This window comes from Pan paniscus, chromosome 1, assembly GCF_029289425.2.
Source record: "Pan paniscus chromosome 1, NHGRI_mPanPan1-v2.0_pri, whole genome shotgun sequence".
In the NCBI taxonomy this organism is placed as follows: Eukaryota; Metazoa; Chordata; class Mammalia; order Primates; family Hominidae; genus Pan; species Pan paniscus.
Genome location: NC_073249.2, coordinates 171,728,710 through 171,749,804, shown reverse-complemented (window position 1 = coordinate 171,749,804; position 21,095 = coordinate 171,728,710). Strand labels below are relative to the sequence as shown.

General features: G+C 38.7%; 1 protein-coding gene across 3 annotated transcripts in view; it reads right to left on the bottom strand.

Moving 5' to 3' along the window:
- Window positions 1–21,095, bottom strand: part of USP24 (ubiquitin specific peptidase 24) — a 148,784-nt gene that overhangs the window by 10,580 nt on the left and 117,109 nt on the right. For 2 of the 3 annotated variants that reach the window (XM_008967853.4, XM_034965914.3), the window contains exons 47-62: window positions 20,876–21,017; window positions 20,531–20,650; window positions 19,886–20,106; window positions 19,432–19,556; window positions 18,189–18,330; window positions 16,867–17,017; window positions 15,760–15,855; window positions 14,994–15,097; window positions 12,583–12,696; window positions 8,919–9,015; window positions 6,750–6,866; window positions 6,250–6,342; window positions 4,306–4,408; window positions 2,541–2,662; window positions 1,530–1,643; window positions 229–294 (exon numbers count right to left, since the gene is read on the bottom strand). In XM_008967853.4, coding sequence (XP_008966101.2) covers window positions 229–294; window positions 1,530–1,643; window positions 2,541–2,662; window positions 4,306–4,408; window positions 6,250–6,342; window positions 6,750–6,866; window positions 8,919–9,015; window positions 12,583–12,696; window positions 14,994–15,097; window positions 15,760–15,855; window positions 16,867–17,017; window positions 18,189–18,330; window positions 19,432–19,556; window positions 19,886–20,106; window positions 20,531–20,650; window positions 20,876–21,017 — 1,927 coding nt within the window. Of the gene's footprint in view, window positions 1–228; window positions 295–1,529; window positions 1,644–2,540; window positions 2,663–4,305; window positions 4,409–6,249; window positions 6,343–6,749; window positions 6,867–7,369; window positions 7,399–8,918; window positions 9,016–12,582; window positions 12,697–14,993; window positions 15,098–15,759; window positions 15,856–16,866; window positions 17,018–18,188; window positions 18,331–19,431; window positions 19,557–19,885; window positions 20,107–20,530; window positions 20,651–20,875; window positions 21,018–21,095 lie in introns of those variants that run through there. The other variant, XR_004672856.3, reaches the window with a different exon arrangement.

The following is a 21,095-nucleotide window of genomic DNA, read 5'->3' as shown; positions in this document are numbered from 1 at the left end:
TACTTGTCTTGCTCCTTCACTCAACTGTGAGCTCCTAGGAGGTAGTTTTATTACTGCTCGCCTCTAAACCAAATGCATTAGACACATGACTGACATGAAGATTTGGTCTCAATAAATGCAGACCAAATGAATGGAGAAACAATAAAAAGACATATAATTTTTTATTTATAAACACTTGTTGACTAATACATTCCTAAATAAAAGTGAGTCAGAACAGTTATGACTTACCAATATTTCATGAAGTAGTTGGAACGTATTCTTTAACTCATGAGGTGGAGCCGTTTCTAGTTGGTTCTGAAATATTTTTTAAAAGCATAAAAATTTCAGTGGAAAGCATATTGGAATGGCAATTAACAATGCTGGATCCACATTCTAGCTCTATCACCTTCTGGCCGACCTTGGACAAGTCAATACCGCTTTCTAGGCCTTAGTTTCTCTAATGCTAAGTCTGGGAACTGAAATAAACAAGCTCTAAGGTTCTTCCAGCTGCAACACTCTGATACTTTACTATGAAATTAGGAAGGAGAAAAGAGAAGAAAGAGTAGGGGAGATTTCAAGTCACTAAACAGATCCGATTTTATATATGTCCATATCCTAGTTTGTTTTCCAGAAGATGCTGGTAGAGCTACAAGAATACAAATGGGAATACTCTGAGTTAAGGATGCTATGAACAAAGTACATAAAAAGTCAGCTTATAAAATAGAAAAATGTGCCAAGATATACTAAGTGAAGAAGGCAAAATTCATAAAACACACTCCTTCAGCCATTTTAATAAAATTTGTATGTATAAAAGTGGGAAAGGACATTGTGTTAAAGTACCACACTTCCAAGAGGCCAGGTACAGTACTAAGTGAGCACTTCACGTATTATACCACCTCACTGAATCCTCACAACCTGTGAAGTCAGTCATAGAGGAAGAAACTGCCCAAGGTCATATAATTAGTAAATAGCAAAGAGAGGAACTTAATCTCCTCTGATATAGGTCTGTAGAGAAAAGGCTGAGGGCAAAACATATTGTAATGAGCCTAAAGACATAATCCACTAATCACCTGCTTCTTGTTAACACTACATGTATCACCACTATAAATACTGGTGCATAAAAGAAGGCATGCAGAAATTCTGTGGGCAGAAACTAATATATACATAGTGGAAATTCATATAAAGAGGCCTGGAAGGAAATATCAATGTAACAGTGTTGGTCCCTGGGGTAGCGTGAGCAAGGATGACTGGTGATGACCACAGTAGACTCTGGTCTCATTTCTTATTTATTTATTTATTATTTTCCTGGCCTATATTTTTCCTTTTGGCCCCATTTCTATGCTTAAATTTTTCCCAAAGAGAGTGTAGTAATTAATCCATGTAATTAAAAATTAAAGATTAAAAATGAATAAAAATGAGCCTATACTAGAATGATTAGGAAAAACAACTTAGGCTATTAGAACAAGCATACTGCCTTGGAGCAAACAGATGCTCTCCTAGAGTCTCACTTAAAGGCTATCTGGCTATCACTCGTTTAACTGAGGTCTTACCTTAATGAAATGCAGCATTGTGAAGGAAAAATGCTCATTACAGAAACAGCAGTACACTACCATCTCAATGAGTGCCAAGAGCGAGCCTGTCAGCTCCCGCAAAGCAAACATTACCTGGTGGGAAGACATAACACAGTCAGCTATTCTCATGTCACAGTTAACACTCCATCTGTTGTTGCTGCCTTTAACTGAAATCTACCCAGATTTTAAGATAATTAACACTGCCTGAAAACAGGGTTTCTTAACTGTTAGAAGTCTATAGATAGACTTCAGGGTGTCTAAGCCTGTCTGAAATTTTACACAATTTTGTGCAAATGTGCACTTTTTCAGGAGTCGTTTCCATCAGTTTTTCAAAGGCAAAAGCTCCCACAATTAAAATAATCACCAACAGATCCAAAAAATATTAAGCAAAAAAAAAAAAAAAAAGATACGTATTAAATAGCACAACACTGTTGATTTAATTTAAAAAAAAAAACCAGAATTATATTGTTCATAGATTCACATATCTGTAAATCAGGTAGGGAAGAAGGACTGGAAGATGGAGTCCACAGCTGGGGGCGGCTCTGCTGGAAGGGGAGGGTTGGATTGAGGATGAGCCACACAGGCACCACGATGGAGAGCTGAGAGCAGCCCACCCACACTCCTGAGGTTTAACAACACACGTGGTTCAGAGTTGTAGTATTCCAGGACCAAGAACACACAAAAGAGATTGGGGATGAAACCCTCTACAATTAACGAAATGATTTTGATGGATGAAGTGCCATTTACCTCCCTCTGGGGCCCTGATGGGTAGCTGGCTGGGCTGGACCTGGAGGTCTGGACCTTGGCTGAACAGAAGACTAATAATATTCTCTTCCACTAATTATTTCTTTTTGACATATAAGAAAACTTAATTTGAAGGAACCATTTCTTCTCTTAACAATACTCTTCATGCCAAACATAACTCGTAACAAAAAGCAATTTTCCTCAAATAGGAGGGAAAAAAATGGCTTTAGAATAACAAGTACATACCTCTAACAGGTAAGGTTTCCCTTCAGACATGAACAACAAGGCTTCTACCTCCTCATGGAGGGGCAGCAGAGGGCTTGAGGGAGCAATGCTAATGGGTGGTCGTTGCTTAAATACGCCAGGAGCTTTAGGAGACCAAAGAAACAAAACAGAACCTGTCTCACCTGGTGTTACTCCACAAAATACATATCCATAAGAAAATGTGCCTCCTTCAAGACTCGCGCACACACACTGAGTACTCGCAGAGTACTTGCACACACAGTACTCACACACAGAGTACTCGTGCACACTGAGCACTCACACACAGTACTCGCACACAGGGTACTCGCACACACAGAGTACTCGCACACACACACTGAGTACTCGCACACACACTGAGTACTCACAAACACACTGAGTACTCACACAGCGGATCCCTCACAGTCTAGGGGGGATACCTAGTGATTCCCACTCGATAACCTTTCAAAGAGGTAAAAATATAAATAGTTTATGAAATACTACCGAAAGCTGCCACTGAAGATACAGTGCAGAAGACACTTCTGTTCCTCAAACAACTGTTCTCAAATAATGGCTAACACCACCTATGCTAAGCAGAATCAACCCATATGGAAGGAGTTATTTCATTTGCTAGAAAAACCAGAATGCATACTTTAGTTTTCGTTACAAAATTGTCTGAACTCACAAAATTAGGTAGCTTTGTCTTTTTAGATGAGTTGGAGTTTAGTAAGCAGACTCTGCCTTATAACACAACCATCTGAGTGTTCCTCCAATGTCCCTTTAGAGAGTCAATAAGCATTTCTCTATCAGAAGGATGCTCTGTGTTTTTATTCAGTTTCCTGCCATTAGATCTTCCTAGTAGCTTCTGGGTCTGAGTTTGCATTCATGCCTTGGCTTCTATGCCACTAACTAGCTGTACGACCTTGTGGAGGTTACTAAACCTTTCTGTGCCTTAGTTTTTGCATCCATAGACAGGATGAATACTCCTCATAGGTTTGTTACGGGGATCAAACACAGTAAGTTTAAAGCACTGTGTGCTTTAAACACAATAAATTTAAAGCACAGCACACAGAAAACACTGAAAAGCTGGTTTGTTGTATTATTACTATGGTTGTTGTCACTATCATGACAAGACCCAGGAAGAGTATAAAAACAGCACACACATAGGTTAGGACACTGGATAATCATATAGGACAATTTGTGGTTTTGCTGTATTGGATGATGACTGTGTTATTAGTTCTGGGAGACAAAATGGAAAATGCTACCAACTATATCTTACATTCAAATATATTTCAATGATGTAATTTATATCTGCATCCCCTTTGTTTTTACAAAGTACTTTATCTCATTATCTCATTATACCTGGGGAATTATGTTTTGAGTATTTTCATTTTGCACTGAAGATCAGAACGGTCAGGTTCACAAAACTAGGAGGCTCCAGCCCACACCATGGCTATTTTCCACACAGTAGTGGTTCAAATTAAGGTGATAAATGAGCTCTGAATTAGCTTTTAATCCTAAAGAATTGTTTAAAAAAAAAATACTTATATACCCTCTCACCTCTCCCAAATGAATGATGACTCACTTTCTCTTATGGCAAACTAGTAAAATATTATAAAGTTTAACATGAATTAAAACAAAAATTTTAAGTGCACCTCAACTAGCAAGTAGTCGAATGAGAAACAAGAGACATTCATTTACCTGCTAATATAATTACTCCCCAAGCTAGACAAATTCAGTATCTCTTCACTCTAAGATATGTTAAGCTTACCAACATTCCTTTGGGATGAGACATCTGAATGCAAAACAAGTAACGCCACTGTATTGTGAAGATTCCCAAATTCTCGTGCTTGTGCTGAACTCCATCGACGTATCTGTCATCAGGGAAGATAAAGTGGCTGTTAGTGTTGTCGTCAGAAATAATATGAAGAGGAAGGGACAGGGTTTGCTGGTTCATAATATTCTGGGCTTTATTTCTCAGTGCTTGACAGAAGAGGTCAAGGTACAAAAAAATCACAGGTTTTAAGCCAGCTCAAAGGGTTATATTAACTCATATTCTAAAACCAGTCCCTTTATGGATTCACTGTAGGTACTGAGTGCTTACAACGTGCCTCAGTATAATGGGAAAAACTCTGAGGCTGGAGATCTGCAGGTCTGGCCCTGCCTCTACCACTCACTGTGCTGCATAATGTGAGTGAGTTCTTCACCACAACAGTATCTTGAGTTCTTCATGTACTGGCAGAGGTAAGGCTACCTGCCACCTCCCTATTCTGCCTACTTTGTGATTTTGAGGACTAAATGAAATATTAAAGGTGAAAATGTTTTCAAAAGTAGAAATGTGCTCCACAAATGCAAAATAGTATTAATTATATATGCAGCTGAATTATAGTGAATTTAAATCAATTGCTAGTGACAATGGGGCCTTGGATATGGAAGAGCTTGAAGTGGAAAAGGGATATTGTAAATTTCAACATAGTATCCACACACAGAGCACGTGATGCTGTCAGTACTTGTTTTTTTAACACTAAAGAAAAAGCTGAGAGGAAGCCTAAGTCGAAAATCTGTCTCCCTTAGCAGGAAAGGAAAAATGCCTGTGTAATGTGTTTACACACAGGGGAAAAGACTCTGGCTTTGACACCAGCAGAGCTGGGTCTGAATCCCTGCTCCACCAATGCATTAGCTTTGTGACCTTGGACAACTTACTTAACATCTCTGAGCTTTACTCCTTGCCTGAGAATGGGGATGAAGCTGCTTAATTTTGATGAACTGTGAGTATCAAAAGTATACCACCATAAAGTGACCAGTCGTATCAAGTACATAATAAGTACTCCATAAATAGTACTTATTACCACTGCATGTTAGCATTTCATGTATTTTGAATCTATCAAATAAAAGAAATACGATGGATGGGAGAAACACTGCAATAAAGCAATTTCAAACAGGAGAGTTGGTTTTGGACATATTCAACACTATTCTAACAAAAAAACCTCGGTAAGCCGAGGTGGGCAGATCACTTGAGCCCAGGAGTTTGAGACCAGTTTGGGCAACATGGTGAAATCCTGTTTCTATACAAAATACAAAGTTAGCCAGGCACGGTAGCATGTGCCTATAGTCCCAGCTACCGGGGGCTGAGGAGGGAGGATCACTGAAACCCAGAAGGTCTAGGCTGCAGTGACCCCTGATTACACCACTGTGCTCCAATCTGGGTGACAGCAAACCTGGTGACAGAGTGAGACCTTGTCTCAAACAGACAACAACAACAAAAAACCCAAACAACTTCCTTTTCATTTGAACAAGAGTATTATATCTACACTATCATTCAGTTTATAAAGCAAACTTTGCATTTGGATTCTGGCTGTGTTTTCAGCATCTGACTTAAAAGAACCACCACCAAGACAGCCTTGTTCACAGCCCCAGAGAGGAAGTAGAAGACCCCAATATCACCTATTCCTTAAAGGTTTTTGAAACCCCCTCCCCGGTCAGAATCCACCTTTCCCTCTTATGACTTTGTCACTAGTTAGTAATTTCCATGGGTTATTAGACTAAATTGTATGAAGAAGTTGTAAAGATAATTTAACTCCAAAGAATTTTCAAGTCTCTATGGTACTAGTACTTAGACTTTTATGAAATTAAAAACATTTATCACCTACAAAAAGAAACACAGTGGCTATGAAAACCATAGCTATTCCACTAGGGATATAAAAGTAGTCCTTACCTGATTGTTTTGCCGACTGGCCCCTAGGAGGAAGCTGATCATGTGCCGCAGAGCTGAATGCCTCAGAAGAAGATCTCCAGCCCTAATTCCTTGCTGTCACAAGATATTGAGAATAACAAATTATATTTCCATCCAGACAAAAATTGGTTTTAAAAACATAGCTAAATGCAAAGTTTTAAGGAGTCAATATATTTTTTAAGAATATTATTTCCATATAGAAAGTACTTGTTAAAATCTAATTTAAAAAACTCCTGAGCCTCACATTGCTTCACAATAACTACTAAACAATTAACCCCTAGTTTTAATGCAGACTTCTACTGCTATCAATGAGTAACTATACCCACCTCATCAGAATTCTTACAAGTAATATAATTCACAAGATTTTTAGGAAGAAACATCATAAAAAACATACCATATAGAACTTTACTAACCAGTCTAAAAATTTTTTAGAGTATAAATCTTCTGTATTAGGAAAAGAGATTAGGAAAAAAATTATTTACCTTTTGTACAAAAGTGTTGAACAGGAAAAAGTACTGAGCACAGTTTTTACAATTTTCTGGGACGTCTTTGTCCAACAGAGCAAGTAGTACCTCCAGTAACTGATGAAGGCTTTTTAACTGGTTAGAGGAAAGATAAAATTACATGAAGAAAAAGAACGTAAGACAGACATTTATAACAGGATTAATTTGAGGTAAACCACCATAAGAACAAAAGGAAAGTCTGATACAATCCAGTCTCAGATTCAGATGGACTTATGCTTTGAAGAGCAAAAACAGAATTATCCATTTTACCTTCCAGAGAAAGATTGGTACCATAGCAATAATTAAAAGAAAAGCTTAGTTTCAGTTCCTAGATTTCAGAGTCAAGGGCATGATTCTACCGCTGAGTCACATTTTCTCCAGAGCCAGTATCTCTCTGTCTCTTAAAAAAAGGTGGGGTGTTCAGGGAAGACATTTCTGAATCCCTCCCTCCACTACGTTACTTCTTCACATAATCACAGATGCAAAGAATAAAAAACACAGACACAGGCATAGGGGCTGGAAACCAAGCCGATGGAGCAAATGGATAGCAACAGCCTGACAGAATGACAACGGTGATATCGACTCAGCCGTGAACTTACTTGAGAGCCCGCTGACGCCTCATGGAAAGCTTTGAAAAACATTTTATTTGTTTAGAAACCATTTTGGTTATGACATTGCTTCTTCTTTCCCTCCCACCCCAACTGTTTTTGGACAAGTCCCTAGAAATTCATCTGTGATCTAGATTTAAGACCAGGCTTACTACTCTCATTAGTTCGTTTCCTCTGAAGATGGTATTCATACTTCTGCAATATTCCCATCCATCCTGTCACACCCATTATAAATACAGTAAAATTTAGCATTTACATAGCACTTCATTTTCAAAGTACTTTACAAGATAAAGTGGGTGGCAAGAGGCACCATTTCCATTTACGGGGGGAGGGGGGCAAATAGACATGAAAATCCATCAGCTGGGCATCAGATAGAATTCACTGAGCAAATGGCTTCCAAGTGTATGGCCGCCATTCCCTTCTCTTTCTGCCGCCTGCTGTCCTGCCTTTAGAGGCTGGTGGGTAATATGCTACGGCCTGACCCCATCTCTAGGGAGGCTGCACTAACTCTGCCTTTATCCTTTGTTTGGGTTGGTACATGGGAGGAAGGAGGAGAGTGATATGGTCCTTATGTTAAGGATTCTTGACACATCTTAGAAACTTCCACAGGGAATGGAGCAATGGCATTTGAACTGTCCTCAGCAGCTCCTGTGGCTTGTATTCTATATTTTGCATCCAGGTAGGATTTTGTTTAAAAAATGGTTCTGCTATTTAAGCTGATCAAAACCACTGCCTTACAGTAAACCTCAACTTCCTAATGGTTCCCGGAATTGAGATACAGTCTTTGAGGACCTTCCTAAAGGGCATATTTGACTGCCTTGTTCATGGAACTAAGTGCTTGGGTGGCAGGCACTGTATCTGGATCAACATCCTCCTTAAAGGACTTGCTCAAAGTTGCACAGCAAAGCCAACATCTGCATTTGAAGCAGTAATTCCTAGAATCTGTATTTAGTTCATTGAGGCACAATGCCTCCAGCTAATGTTTATAAGAAGCCAATTTGTTGTGAAAATAACATTTTTCAAAGTTTTCCATGTAGTGTCAGCTGTTTGAAACAGCAATCTTGGGAAGTAACTGCTGTACCTGTAAGGACTTAACGCCCCTGGATGAATAGCACTATTTGGTTTGGTTGCCAGCTGCAGGTTTAGATTAGGAAAATAGCTTATGAGGAAAAAGACAAAGCCAGAGGTGGCTCAAAATGTCTGCTGGCCTAGATGAGTCTCTAGACACAGATTAGTCTCAGTTCAGAGAGATCTAATACAAATTCTTGAGAAAGGACTCTGAAAAGGGAGTGTTTCTAGAGAGAAAATCCCAACACAGACCAAAGCAGGCCTGAATTCCTGGCCTACCCTGGTGTTTGGGATGTGAGGAGGAAGGGACAGAATGCCTTCTCCCTGGCATGTACCAAAAATCAGTTCACAGAAGGTGTACTTATGTGGCAAAATTACCAGACTCCAATCCTAGGCTCTTTCTTATTACCTGCAATTTAAAACATTTGGTAAAAACACAGTGTATAAATAACGTTTTAAAAATGAGACAGACCTTATCCTGATAAAACAAGGCACTGTCTAGGGTTTTCTCCAGAATGGTGGCCACAGCAACTCGTACTTCTCTCACATTGCACTCCAGTAAGAAAATCCTGAAAGAAAGAGAAAGGTGGTGTGAAAAAGCAAGATACATTTCCACAACCTCAACCTTCCCATGACATGTCCCATCTAATAGCCAAGAAACAAAAGTAGAGTCTCCTGACAGTGTTAGCGCTTACGGGCCAAGTGGAGCTTTCCAAGGTCACTTCACTTCTGCTTATTCCTGCTAACTGTAATGCCACATACCAGCCAAGGCTCTGTTCAAAATTCACTAAGACTCTAAGTGGCAACTATGAGAAAGTTTAAAAGATAACAAGTACTCCCATAATGTTCAGCTCTAGAGGTACAATCAGACTCAGCTGCAATTCTCTTGAAGGGAATACCTAGAGGATGCAAACAGATCCAGAATATGGGGAGCTCTACAGAGCAAACAGTCTACTCCTCAAACAAATGGCACAGCATACAAGGGGCAGGGGGACAAAGGAATGACTGATGGTCAGAAGAGCCTTAAGAGACACAGAAAGCAAAGGCCATGTGTGGACCTCACTGGATCCTGATTTGTGCAAACTCAATGGTAAAATGACACTTCTGAGACCTTTGGAGGAAATCTGAACATGGACTAGATATAAGGTGATATGAAGGAATTATATTAATTTTGTTGGTGTGATAACAGTAAAGTACTTACATTGTTTTTAACTTTACTGTTAGAGATGAACTTTACCTTCAGATACATGCTGAAAATTTATTGTGAAATGATATAATGTCTGCAATTTAAAATACTTCAGAGAGAAAAAAAAGCCTGCATGTGGGTATCCTGTGTGAGAGCTGAGATAGCTAAGGCAAGACAGGCAAATGTCAACAACTTGCCTGGGGCCTGGGTACAGGAGAGGGCTCATTCTGCCCACTTCTGTGTGTGTTTAAACATTTCCACAATAAAAGGCTCTTTAAAAATGTAAAGTATCCTTCATGTTAGTAGTTTGAATTCTTTAGATCAATCTGTAAGCAATACTTACTATGAATTAATTTTTTTACAATTATAATTATGTTTAAAGAATTGCCTTAGAAGACTATACCAAGGGGCTGATCTAAAAGACAATATCTCTTCATGTTTAAAGTTACTAAAATATGAGTATAGTATATATACTTATTTTTTAGTTGCAAAAATGACAACCTATCTTAAAAATTATAAAAGAAATAAGTAATTAGAAAAAAAAATCATTAATTCTTCAAACACGAAATCATAGCAATTGATAGTGATGAGTGATTGGTCTTTATAAAGAAAGAAACAAACTATAATAAACTCCATCAGGAAGAATGTAGAAGTAATTCACTGGGATTCTTGAGCATTAGGAATACCAAGAAACCAAACATACTACCCAAAGGACGTTACAGTTTCTCCGGAGATATTTAAAAGCAAGTCTGCTTGGACATAAGGGAATGAATAAAATATTTGCATATTTGCCATGTTCCTTCCAAATGGATGATCTTTCTATAACATTCTAATGCTTGCACAATGCTCAGGAGTCCTGTTGGAAAGATATTTTGGAATCAAACTAGAAAAATGGTTATCTCTAATGCAAACTCTAAAGGGACAGGCATACAGCACACAGCACTTCAAAGAAATGCTTACTGATTCTTTTTATGAATTATATGGATATATGCATGCATGCATGAATAAGTATTTGAGTGCTTGCTATTTGCCAGCCTCTTTGTGTCTAGTAGGGAATGAACTGAACCTGGCTTCTGCCCTCAAGAAGCTGAAGTTGTAGTAGAAGAGATGGGCAGAAAAAAGGGAGCAGATTAGCAGGCAACATCCGTTAGACTGGGTGACTGGGAACAGCCTCTCAGAGCAAATGCTATTCACGCTGATGTCTGAAGGAGAAGCCACTTACTATGCAAAGAGGGGAGGACAGTGTTCCAGATAAGGAATAACAGGTGCAAGGACCTTGAGGCAGGAAAATAAGCTCAGCAGGTTCAAGGAACCAATGAGCCAGTATGGCTAAAGCCTGACAAGCAGAGAGTGAGTCAAGGAAAGCCTGGAAGGACAAAAACCAGATCAAGCAAGGCCTTGTGGGTAATGGTGAAAATTTTGGATTTTATTCTGAGAGCAACAGGATTCCGCTGAAGAATTTTTAACCAGAGAGGTAATGTGATCTAATTTGTTTGAAAAAGAACAGGTCTGTTGCTGAATGAAATAGATTAGAGGGAAAAGTGCAGATATCAAGTAGGCAAATAAATGTTTGGAGCTCAGACCTAGAGAGGAAGAGGATCAGGGACCAGCAGTTCTGAAAAGATCTCTAACTTACCAGCAGACTGTGATCGCCTTGTGGGAAGAGACTTGCGTTTCTGAATTCCCTGTTGTGTGTTTGTTTTGAGAGAAAACAGAGCATATTTGTATGCTGGCAGAAGTGACAGAAGTGATAGAAAATTCTAGAAAGTAAAGATGCAGGAATTAAGAGTGAGATAATTAAAGGGTCAACTTCCTTGAGAAGGTGTGCACATGTAGAGAGATTCATTTTGAAAGGAGAGAGGATACTTCCTCTACAATAAAGAGAGGAAAGGGCAAGCTGGAACAGACTCTGGCAGGCGTGTGGCATCTGTGGTTGGGGTAGGAAATGCTCATTTGCTAATCCGTACTTTCTCAGTGAAGTCAAGCGGTAAGGAGTGGGCACAGCTGAGGCAGAGTGAAGGAGGAGCCCACTGGGGAATAGAGGAGACAGGACACCAGAGACCATGGCAGTGCTTGCTGGAACCCCACATAAATGTTGAACTTCTAAGGACAGGAGAAGCTGACTTGATGAGGATGATCAGAAGTAAAGTGTAAACATTCATAGTGATTGGAGCATTCTGAATTTCTGCCAGAAAAGCAAATTTTTCTTTTTTAAATTTCAGGTACATAGGTAGATGTACTATCATAGGTAATATACTACCAGGAGTTTTTTTTTTTTGAGTGGAGTCTCGCTCTGTTGCCAGGCTGGAGTGCAGTGACGCGATCTCAGCTCACTGCAACCTCTGCCTCCCAGGTTCAAGCAATTCTCCTGCCTCAGCCTCCCAAGTAGCTATAGGTGCCCACAACCACGCCCAGCTAATTTTTTGTATTTTTAGTAGAGACGGGGTTTCACCATGTTGGCCAGGATGGTCTCGATCTCTTGACCTCATGGTCTGCCCGCCGTGGCCTCCCAAAGTGCAGGGATTACAGGTGCGAGCCACTGCGCCTGGCCTACCGGTAGATTTTTGAAAAATAATTTTTTAGTCAGAATCCAAACACAGTGGTAATCTGGGATTGTTTCTCTCTTTCCACCAGATTCCGAGTCCCTGAGGGAAGAGACTTGCGTCTCTGACCCCCTTTGAGCCATAGCAGGGGTTTAAGACCCACGTGCCTATGAGTACCTGGCAGGTGATCTGCCTCACAGGCTCTTCTTGTGGTCACTGAATACTTGCCTGAGATGATTTTGGAGTGACCTGAATTATTTCCTCACTGTTTCAGTGAAGAGAGTTTAAAATAGACTTTAAGCAGAACAATAATTTCAAGTTGAAATAAAAAGGGTTATAAGAAACTTCAGCTCTAAATCACTGGAAGAGACACAAATTTCTTTTAATTAAAAGACTCCCACACTTACTTTATCAATTCTCGTCCTTCAGAACTAATAAAATATTCAACTAACCACTGACAAGCATCAAAACTTTTTGAGAGCAATGCTTCAATGGTAGCAATCCATTCTTCAGTATCAACCCTTTAAAAAAAAGCAGATACAGCAATGTTAGGAGCATGAGCCCAGCCAATGACCCCATGCAGTGCACTCTTGTTGGTTCTTATCCTTTCTATCTATGAATGTCTCTCTGTCTGTCTATCGTGGGTAGAGTGGAGGGATAAGAGATACTTAATGACTGCCCACTACCATGGCTCAGTGTACTCTGGAAGCCAGTGCTTTGCATTCCTTGGCTCCTTGTGGTGTGGCTCATCTTTCCCCACAAACAAAAAAGTGTAAAGAAGCTGAAGTCTTAGCTTCTTTCTTTTTTCTTTACCTTCCTTCTGCATCTTCATCAAACAACTCGAATTAGACAAAAGGCCTGAACTACAGCATTTTTTTCATTAATTTACACTCACAAAATGTCCACTTTCAGAATAGCTTACATTGACATTTTTATGCTTTATTGCTAAAATCATTAATATCCTACCTTATGGAATAAAAAAAAATATTCAGGCAGAAAAAAGGTATAATGACTATTCTACCCAAGCCCTCATAACACCTCCCTTACATCCCCCAATGTCCCAAAATGATCACTGTGTAAAATGGCCATATAAACAAAATGGAAATAGTGGGCAATGTGTAAAGAGCATGAGCAAATTTCACAAACAAAAGTGACCAATCCTATGCCAGGACAGGCATAGGGACTAATTAGTTAATCCTATGCCAGACATTAAAAGAAAGGAATACATTATTTTTTCTTTTTCAAATAATAAAGACTGAGATCACTTAATAATATATCTTTGATTATTATACATAAAAATGAAGTTGTCACTATATATTTTTTCTGAAGAGTTTCTTGACTGCAAAATCTGTCCAAAAATCTCTCCATACTTGGAGAAGCTCACTTTGCTAGTGAGAGGGAAAAGACTGGGAACTTAAGTGGTCTTTTAACTCTAACTGGTCTCCTCACCCTGGGTCTCCCCTTACTCTAGGTATATTCTACAAACCACTGCTCAATACTCTTCATTCTTCACTCATTTATTCACAGAACAATGACTTATCCAGAACCTATAATGTGCAGGCACCTTACCAGGTGCTGAAGATAAAAACCGATGACGAGGCCAGGCACAGTGGCTCACGCCTGTAATCTCTGCACTTTGGGAGGCCAAGGAAGGCGAATCACCTGAGGCTGGGAGTTCAAGAGTAGTTTGCTCAACACGGCGAAACCCCGTCTCTACTAAAAATACAAAAATTAGCTGGGTGTGGTGGCGCACGCCCGTAGTCCAGCTACTTGGGAGGCTGAGGTAGAAGAATCGCTTGAACCCGGGACACAGAGGTTGCAGTGAGCCAAGACTGCACCACTGCACTCCAGTCTGGGCAACAGAGTGAGACTCTGCCTCAAAAACCCAAAAAAACCATAAAACCAATGATGAATAAGATACAGTCAATGTCTGTAAAGTTTCTAAGGCAGAGGTCCCCAACCCCTGGGCCATGGACCAGTACCGGCCTGGGACCCATTAGGAACAGGGCCGCACAGCAGGAGGTAAGTGGTGTGCCAGCGAACATTACAGCCTGAGCTCCGCTTCCTGTCAGATCAGTGGCAGCATTAGATTCTCATAGGAGCATGAACCCTATTGTGAACCGCACACATGAGGGATCTAGGCTGTGCATTCCCTATGAGAATCTAATTGTCCCCCCAACCCTCCCTTTTGTGGAAAAATTGTCTTCCATGAAACCACTCTCTGTTGCTAAAAATATTGGAGGCTGTTGTTCTAAGGCATTACTCTGGACATACTTCCCTGTTCAAAAACCTTTCACGATCTCCCACTGAACACAGCCCAAACTCCCTGCTCTGGCACTAAGGGCACTCGGTGAGTTCTAAACCCAACATTCAGCCTCAGCTCCAGAAGTCTCTCACACATCCTGCTAAAACACAATTAGTCACTCATGGTTCCCTAGGCCAAGTCTTGTCTGTTACTCAGGCTTTCCTTTCTGCCTAAAATGAGCCCTCTGTGTTTCTCTGTTTTGCCTTTCGAAACCCTCTGAGAACATCAGTGTCTTAAAGCCTACTCTAATCTCCTTATCTGGATATGATTTTGCCCAATTCGAAGATGTACAGAATTTATACCTTGGTATAAATTCTCTTTTTAGGTATTTCTCTTTTGTTTGAGCTATTCTTTCCATTAGGTTAGAAGTTTCTTAAAGCTAGAGACCATGTCTTAGTCCTCTGAATAAAATTAGGTAGCTGCTTTCACAATATTTTAATTATAAATTCAACTTCAATTGAATTCACCAGTGCCCTCTGTCACAACAGATTATCAAAACATATCACTTCTCACCTGAGTTTCTTCTTTGTCCGTAGATAAGTTTGAAAAAGGAATTGAATAGCAAGCTGTAAGCTCACCTTTGCCATGCAAGGATAATATGGATGCTTTAATTTAGTCTAAGAGAGGGAAACATGAAAGAGGATATTTTTCACAGAAGTTTTATAGATTATTACACATTGTTACAAACTAAATTATGATACACACACAATATATGAATATTATATACACACATGATAAAGTTAAATACTAATAAGAAGAATCTTGCCAGTTCATTATAAAAAAATGTTCCATTTAAATTTTAAAAAAGGTTAAGAAAAGCCATTGTCTTCATTTCTTTTATGAAATCCTCTCAAAACAGTTGTTAGACCGCAGGATGTTAAGTCATCAAGAGACTAAGAATGTTGTTTTCCCTTATTGGCAAATTACAATCATGGTACTCAAGGAAAAGTAGTTGAAAGTTAATCTTTAGCCTTGTGATATTTTATTACAAATTAGGAATCTCCACAAAGACCAATATCCATTGACATGAGCTCACAGTTATAGCTATTCTAAGATTCTTTTATAAATCTAAACAAGGGCACTTTAGAAAGCCAGTATGTGGGAAGTCACACCTCCCCACCATCTACATTATACATTCAGAATGCTGCCTGCATTTTAATATTACCCAATATGGGCTACATTTACGGGAAAATCTTTTTGCATCTAACCTGAATGCTTTAGCTAAAACATATTTAATTGTAACCCTTTCTTATTTCTAACAATCCAATTAGTTACTTACAGCATTCAACGAAGCTAAAGACAAAACAAAACTGAAATAATCACTACTGTACACATCTCTATTCTTCATAAACTTGAGGTTCTCATCTCTCACCATCTACGAAAGAAGATTAATAATTATTTTTATGAAATGGAAAAATATTCAATATGTGAAGGATATTTCTAATGATATGTAAAAATATAGGTAAAAAGCACTTACAAAAAGTGAATTATAATTTATAATTCCCCTTTCTCAAGTTTTGAACTTTTAAAAGAGGAGAGAGAAAACCTTCCTTTGACATATAAGATGTTATAAGAACTACTATTCATTAAACCATACCCTTTTGGGAAATTCAGGTAAACTGCCATGTGAAGGACAAATGAATTCTAACTTGGTATTTTAGGTAGAAGGGGATAAACAGAGCTCTCCCAAGCACAACCAACTCCATGCTTCCTTTGTGTCAGATGGCTTAATTCTCTTTCTTTCTTAATGTAAGACTGGATATTTTTCTCAAATTCTCTTGTTCTAGCTACTGAGCTTTTGATTAATTAGTGTATAAACTCTGGACTGAGTAGACAGTTCTGAATTTAGATCCTTGCCCTGTGACACTGGCACATACTTCTTCTTTTCTGAACCTGTTTTTCCATCCAAAAAATGAGAATAAAACCTGATACTGCACAATAATCTTTTATAAAGATGTGCTTAAAGCACGTAGCACACAGTAGGTGTTCAATAAATAATGGCCAATGATTGTTTTATTAGTCCCACTCAAAGGTTATGAACCTTAACTTGTTTTTCTCTCCAGACAAAATAAGTTTATTTCAGCAACACGAATTCTTTACTGCCCACTCCCCACAACTCTGTTTGTGACATTTTACACTCACAGAGCAGGTCAGTGATTGTGCCTGCCAATCCTGAGTGTGTATTCATACTTGTGTTCTTAGCACTCCATGGCTCTAGCTCTATGGCCCCCTCTGTGGCGTGGCATAAAAGGTTCATGAGACAAGTGTGTAAGACGATGTAGCACCAGTGGTACGACTAATCCAGCAGGAGTACTTCTGGACCTACTAGATACATTTTGATGTCCACGTGGATATTCCCCCTTAGAATTTTTTATATGGTTCTTACCTGGTATATTCGAGCAGGCATTTTCTCCACAAACAGTCCTTTCTTCTCGCCTTTTTTAACCAGCTTGGTAAGAATAGACAGCCGGTCATTGTTCGGCCTATGGGGCCGAGGGGATGACTGAGGTGAAATTTCTGGTGAAGATGGAGCTGACCTGAGAGATAGAATCAGAAAACTCTGTCTAGTATAAAGTGGCTATTTTTTCAGTAGTTACTAAGACTTGCCAAATTCACATAAACAGGGTATTAGACTATTTGATTATTATACATGTATCGAAACATACAACTGTACCACATGAATATATACAATCATAATGTATCAATTAAGAAATTAAAAATGCAATACTTTCTAATTAGTTGGGAGAACTGATTGACATTATAGAAGATAAAATAGTGCAGGGCAAATTTAACACAAATTTTTACTTAAGTGGCATATGAGATTTAACATTTAGTAAGCACAAAATGAATTCTTCCTACATATTATTGTGAGATATCTTTCCCAGCCATTAAAAAAGCAGTGAAATAAACTTATCTTAGAGCCACACACTCAAAGTCTTATAAGAACAAAGTATTGAACCAAGTTTTCAAATTTAATAAAACACATATAGTCATATTTCTCACAAGAAAAAGTAAACACTTTCCTGACCCAATATATTAAAAGGCAAATTCACTGACAACAGGACCTTTAAAAAACAACAACATTCTGACAGTGTTGGCATAGCATTATGCTTTGGACAAAAAGTGTATTCAACAAATGCTGCTAACATTAAAAAAAAAAAAAAAAAAAAGTCCAGGTATGGTGACTTATGCCTATAATCCCAGCACTTTGGGAAGCCTAGATGGGAGTATTGCTTGAGCCCAGGAGTTCCAGACCAGCCTGGGCAACATTGGGAGACCTCATCTTTACAAAAAACAGACAAACCAAATATCTGGGCCTGGTGCCCCTCGCCTGTGGTCCCAGCTATTCAAGAGGCTGAGGTGGAAGGATCGCTTCAGCCTGGGAGGTCAAGGCTGCAGTGAGCTATGATCATGCCACTGCACTCCAGCCTGGGTGACAGAGTGAGACCACACTGTCTCAAAAAAACAAAAAACAAAACACTTCAATTCTAGAATGAAATAACTTACGTGCATGTTTCTAAATATGTAACAACTTCTTGCCAAGAAAATAACCAGGAAGCAATAAGGGATTTATTTTCTTTTTGGAATTCTTTTTAGAATTTCTCTCCAGCTTAGCTAATTATCTTTAAAATCTCAAATACTATATTGTCACAGACCACATCATCACCACAGAAATCACACAGCAAATTACATGGAAGAGACACTTACAGAGAGAGATCCTCAGCTTCCTGCCGTACAACACTGACTCGACTTTTCTTTGGTAATACTGGGGAGTTCTGATCAGACACCCTTTGGTAGAAAAGCATATAGGCATTCCAGTATCTTCGGCGCACATCAGTGTATGGGTTTGCTTTATAACAAGACATTAAGAAACACATCTGTAAATAAAAGTTTCTCTTGTCTTGACAATCTAAAACAAAGGGCCCATTATTCCAGCAAGTAGTTAACTACTCCCTAAATTTGTAAAATGCAAAGTATAAGTAAAATGTGAGTGTCTTTAGAGTAGTGCTTAGCATGGAAGTCAGGATACTTCAGTTGTGGGCCTAGCTGGATCTCTCACTTGGAAGTGATATAGGTGGGGACAAGGAATAAGGGAGCAGTATGGTAATGGAGTAAGAGAAAGAAGGTAAGTATCCTAGGGAGGTCTAAATGTAAGCAAATAGCAAGTGACATTTAAAAATATGTTCTGTGGCACAAGATGGGATAACTGGCCTCACTTAACCATTTCTGCCAAGATCGGCCAAATCCAGGTAAATTCTGACAATACTATATCCAACTCTTAAAGGTTACCACCATAAGATGCTTAACTATAATGGCATGGTATCAAAATCTAATACAGTGAATCCAATACAGCTAAAAATTTAGAAATACCACTAGAAGATTTCAAAATCAGGTTTCTGAAATGCTAAGGTCTCCACCAAATAGCTTTTTATCAAATAGCAAGTTCTGATTGGGCTGTACTTCTCCTCATACTCTTTTTTCCTGGGAGTGGGGATTGTGGAGGGAAAGACTGCTTTGCCACACTGCATAATAAATATGGTTTTAAAAACACAGGTGCTAGAAATGCCTTCTCTAATTAGTCACACCTCTACATAAGTGAAAAGGAAATCTGAAAATTTTAATGGATAACTACTTCCAAAACTATTTTTAAGGTTCAATTTCAGTATTCATTAGTTTCTCTTTGATGCTCATTTCATCCTTTTAACTTACTCCCAGCACCCCTACCTATCCCTCAAGGTTGTTGTAAGAAATTATTTTAAAAAATTTTTATAAACAGCTTGAACATTTTCACTTTGGTTATTAAAGAGCTTGCTCATGGTTCTATTGCTAGAATAGTAGTACAATAAAAATAACAAAATCTGTTGTGTTTTTATATAAAGAATACTATTAATTTTTATAGAAAACTATAAATAAAAAAACTAATGGAAAATATCCATTTGTAAATACTTACTTTGATCATAAACTTTTGGTCTATATTCTCCTCCAAAGCATTCATACTCCAGGGTCTCATCATTTAGGTCAAATTCTTCTATAACTGTGTCATTAAATTTATACCACTTTCCTTTTCCACACCCTCTAGAGCCCAGAGATCAGACAAACATTATAAGGTTAAAAAAATCAACCTCCTCATCCTTAGCATTGATCTCAATGTATTGTCTACAAATAAAGCAGGTGTTTACCATTTGAAAATATCTAAGAAATATGTAGCAACAATTATTTCAATTTCTAAAACAACTTTTCAAATTGAAGGGGTAAAACCAGTTGCACGAAGCTTTAAAACTTCAAAACGAAACACAGTCAAGAACAATGCCAAAGTGTCTCTGCACCACAGCGGTGAGTATGGATGATAACGGAGAGCAGGGGAGGGCAGAAAGTGAGTAAGTGCTGCCTCAGGAAACTCTTACCGCCTGTCCTTAATGAAGGAATAGTAGTGGCCTGCGTGTGCCTGCCCACTGTGTACGATGACACCGACAAGTTCATAGTTTTCTGTGAGGGCAACCTTTTTTCGTGGGGATCCTCCACCTCCCTGATCCACACTTCGCCCATTTTCCCCAACTTCAGAAGAAGAATCTTGGCGAGCCATTCCTGAAACTGTGTAAGGCTCCATGTTTAGCATCCAGGGAAACTACGTAAAAGCAAAAAGACCATATTAACGTTGATTACTAACATATACAGCAGTACCCAGTTAAGTGAGATCCAAATAAGAGGATGTGTTTTCCTAGTTTAAGCTAGGAACAACTACCTCTCCAGTTCAAGTATAAAATCTCAGAAATGTTAAGTCTGGGAACGTCTAAAGTAGCCTCTGGTTTGAGCCCTAAGGAAGGCATTTTCCTTCATAGTAATCACTAGGATGCCTTCTAAAAATGAGGGCCACTGTTTCCAGATCTGCCTATTCCAGTAGCAGCAGCTGCCTAAGATAAGGGGCTCTTCATAATGCTGAGACAACAGCCTTAACATGGTAGACAGAATATGAAAATTGAAAAAGGAAAAAAAAGAAGTGAGTGAGGAAATGAATGGTTGTGAAAAATTTCAGGAAGAAAAAAAGTTACCCTTATTTGTTCATCATATTTAATGGAGCGTCCGCTTTCCCAGTCAAACCCAAATCTCATTAGGTGAATTACCAAGACGCTAGGTAAAGATTTAATACAGGTCCTTTTCACTGTTATTCTCTAAAGAAAAAAAAAAGGAAAAAGAGCAAATCTGAATGATCTCCATGGAGAAAATAAAACAGCACAGTAATTAATGCAAAGGCCTTTCTGATCCATGTGAAAACAAGTAATGACACAATCTAATGGAAATAATAGTAGGAGCTTAATACTGATTTTACATAAAACAAAGACGCACTATGCGAATAACAAATTAATCTTGTTTTTTAAAAAGGGCAAACATAATACCTTTTCTTTACACTTTTCACAGTAGTACGCATTACTTCCTTCTAGAACTTCTCCTCTAACAAATTGGTCCAAAGAAATTTCCAAACTCTGACAAGAAGTCACTCCTAGATTGAGAGCCATGAAAGCTTCTTCACGCTCATATCTGATTAGGAAATAACAGAAAACCCACAATCAACAATGGAATTTAAAACTCTTCAATTATCATAATACCTAAGCTTGA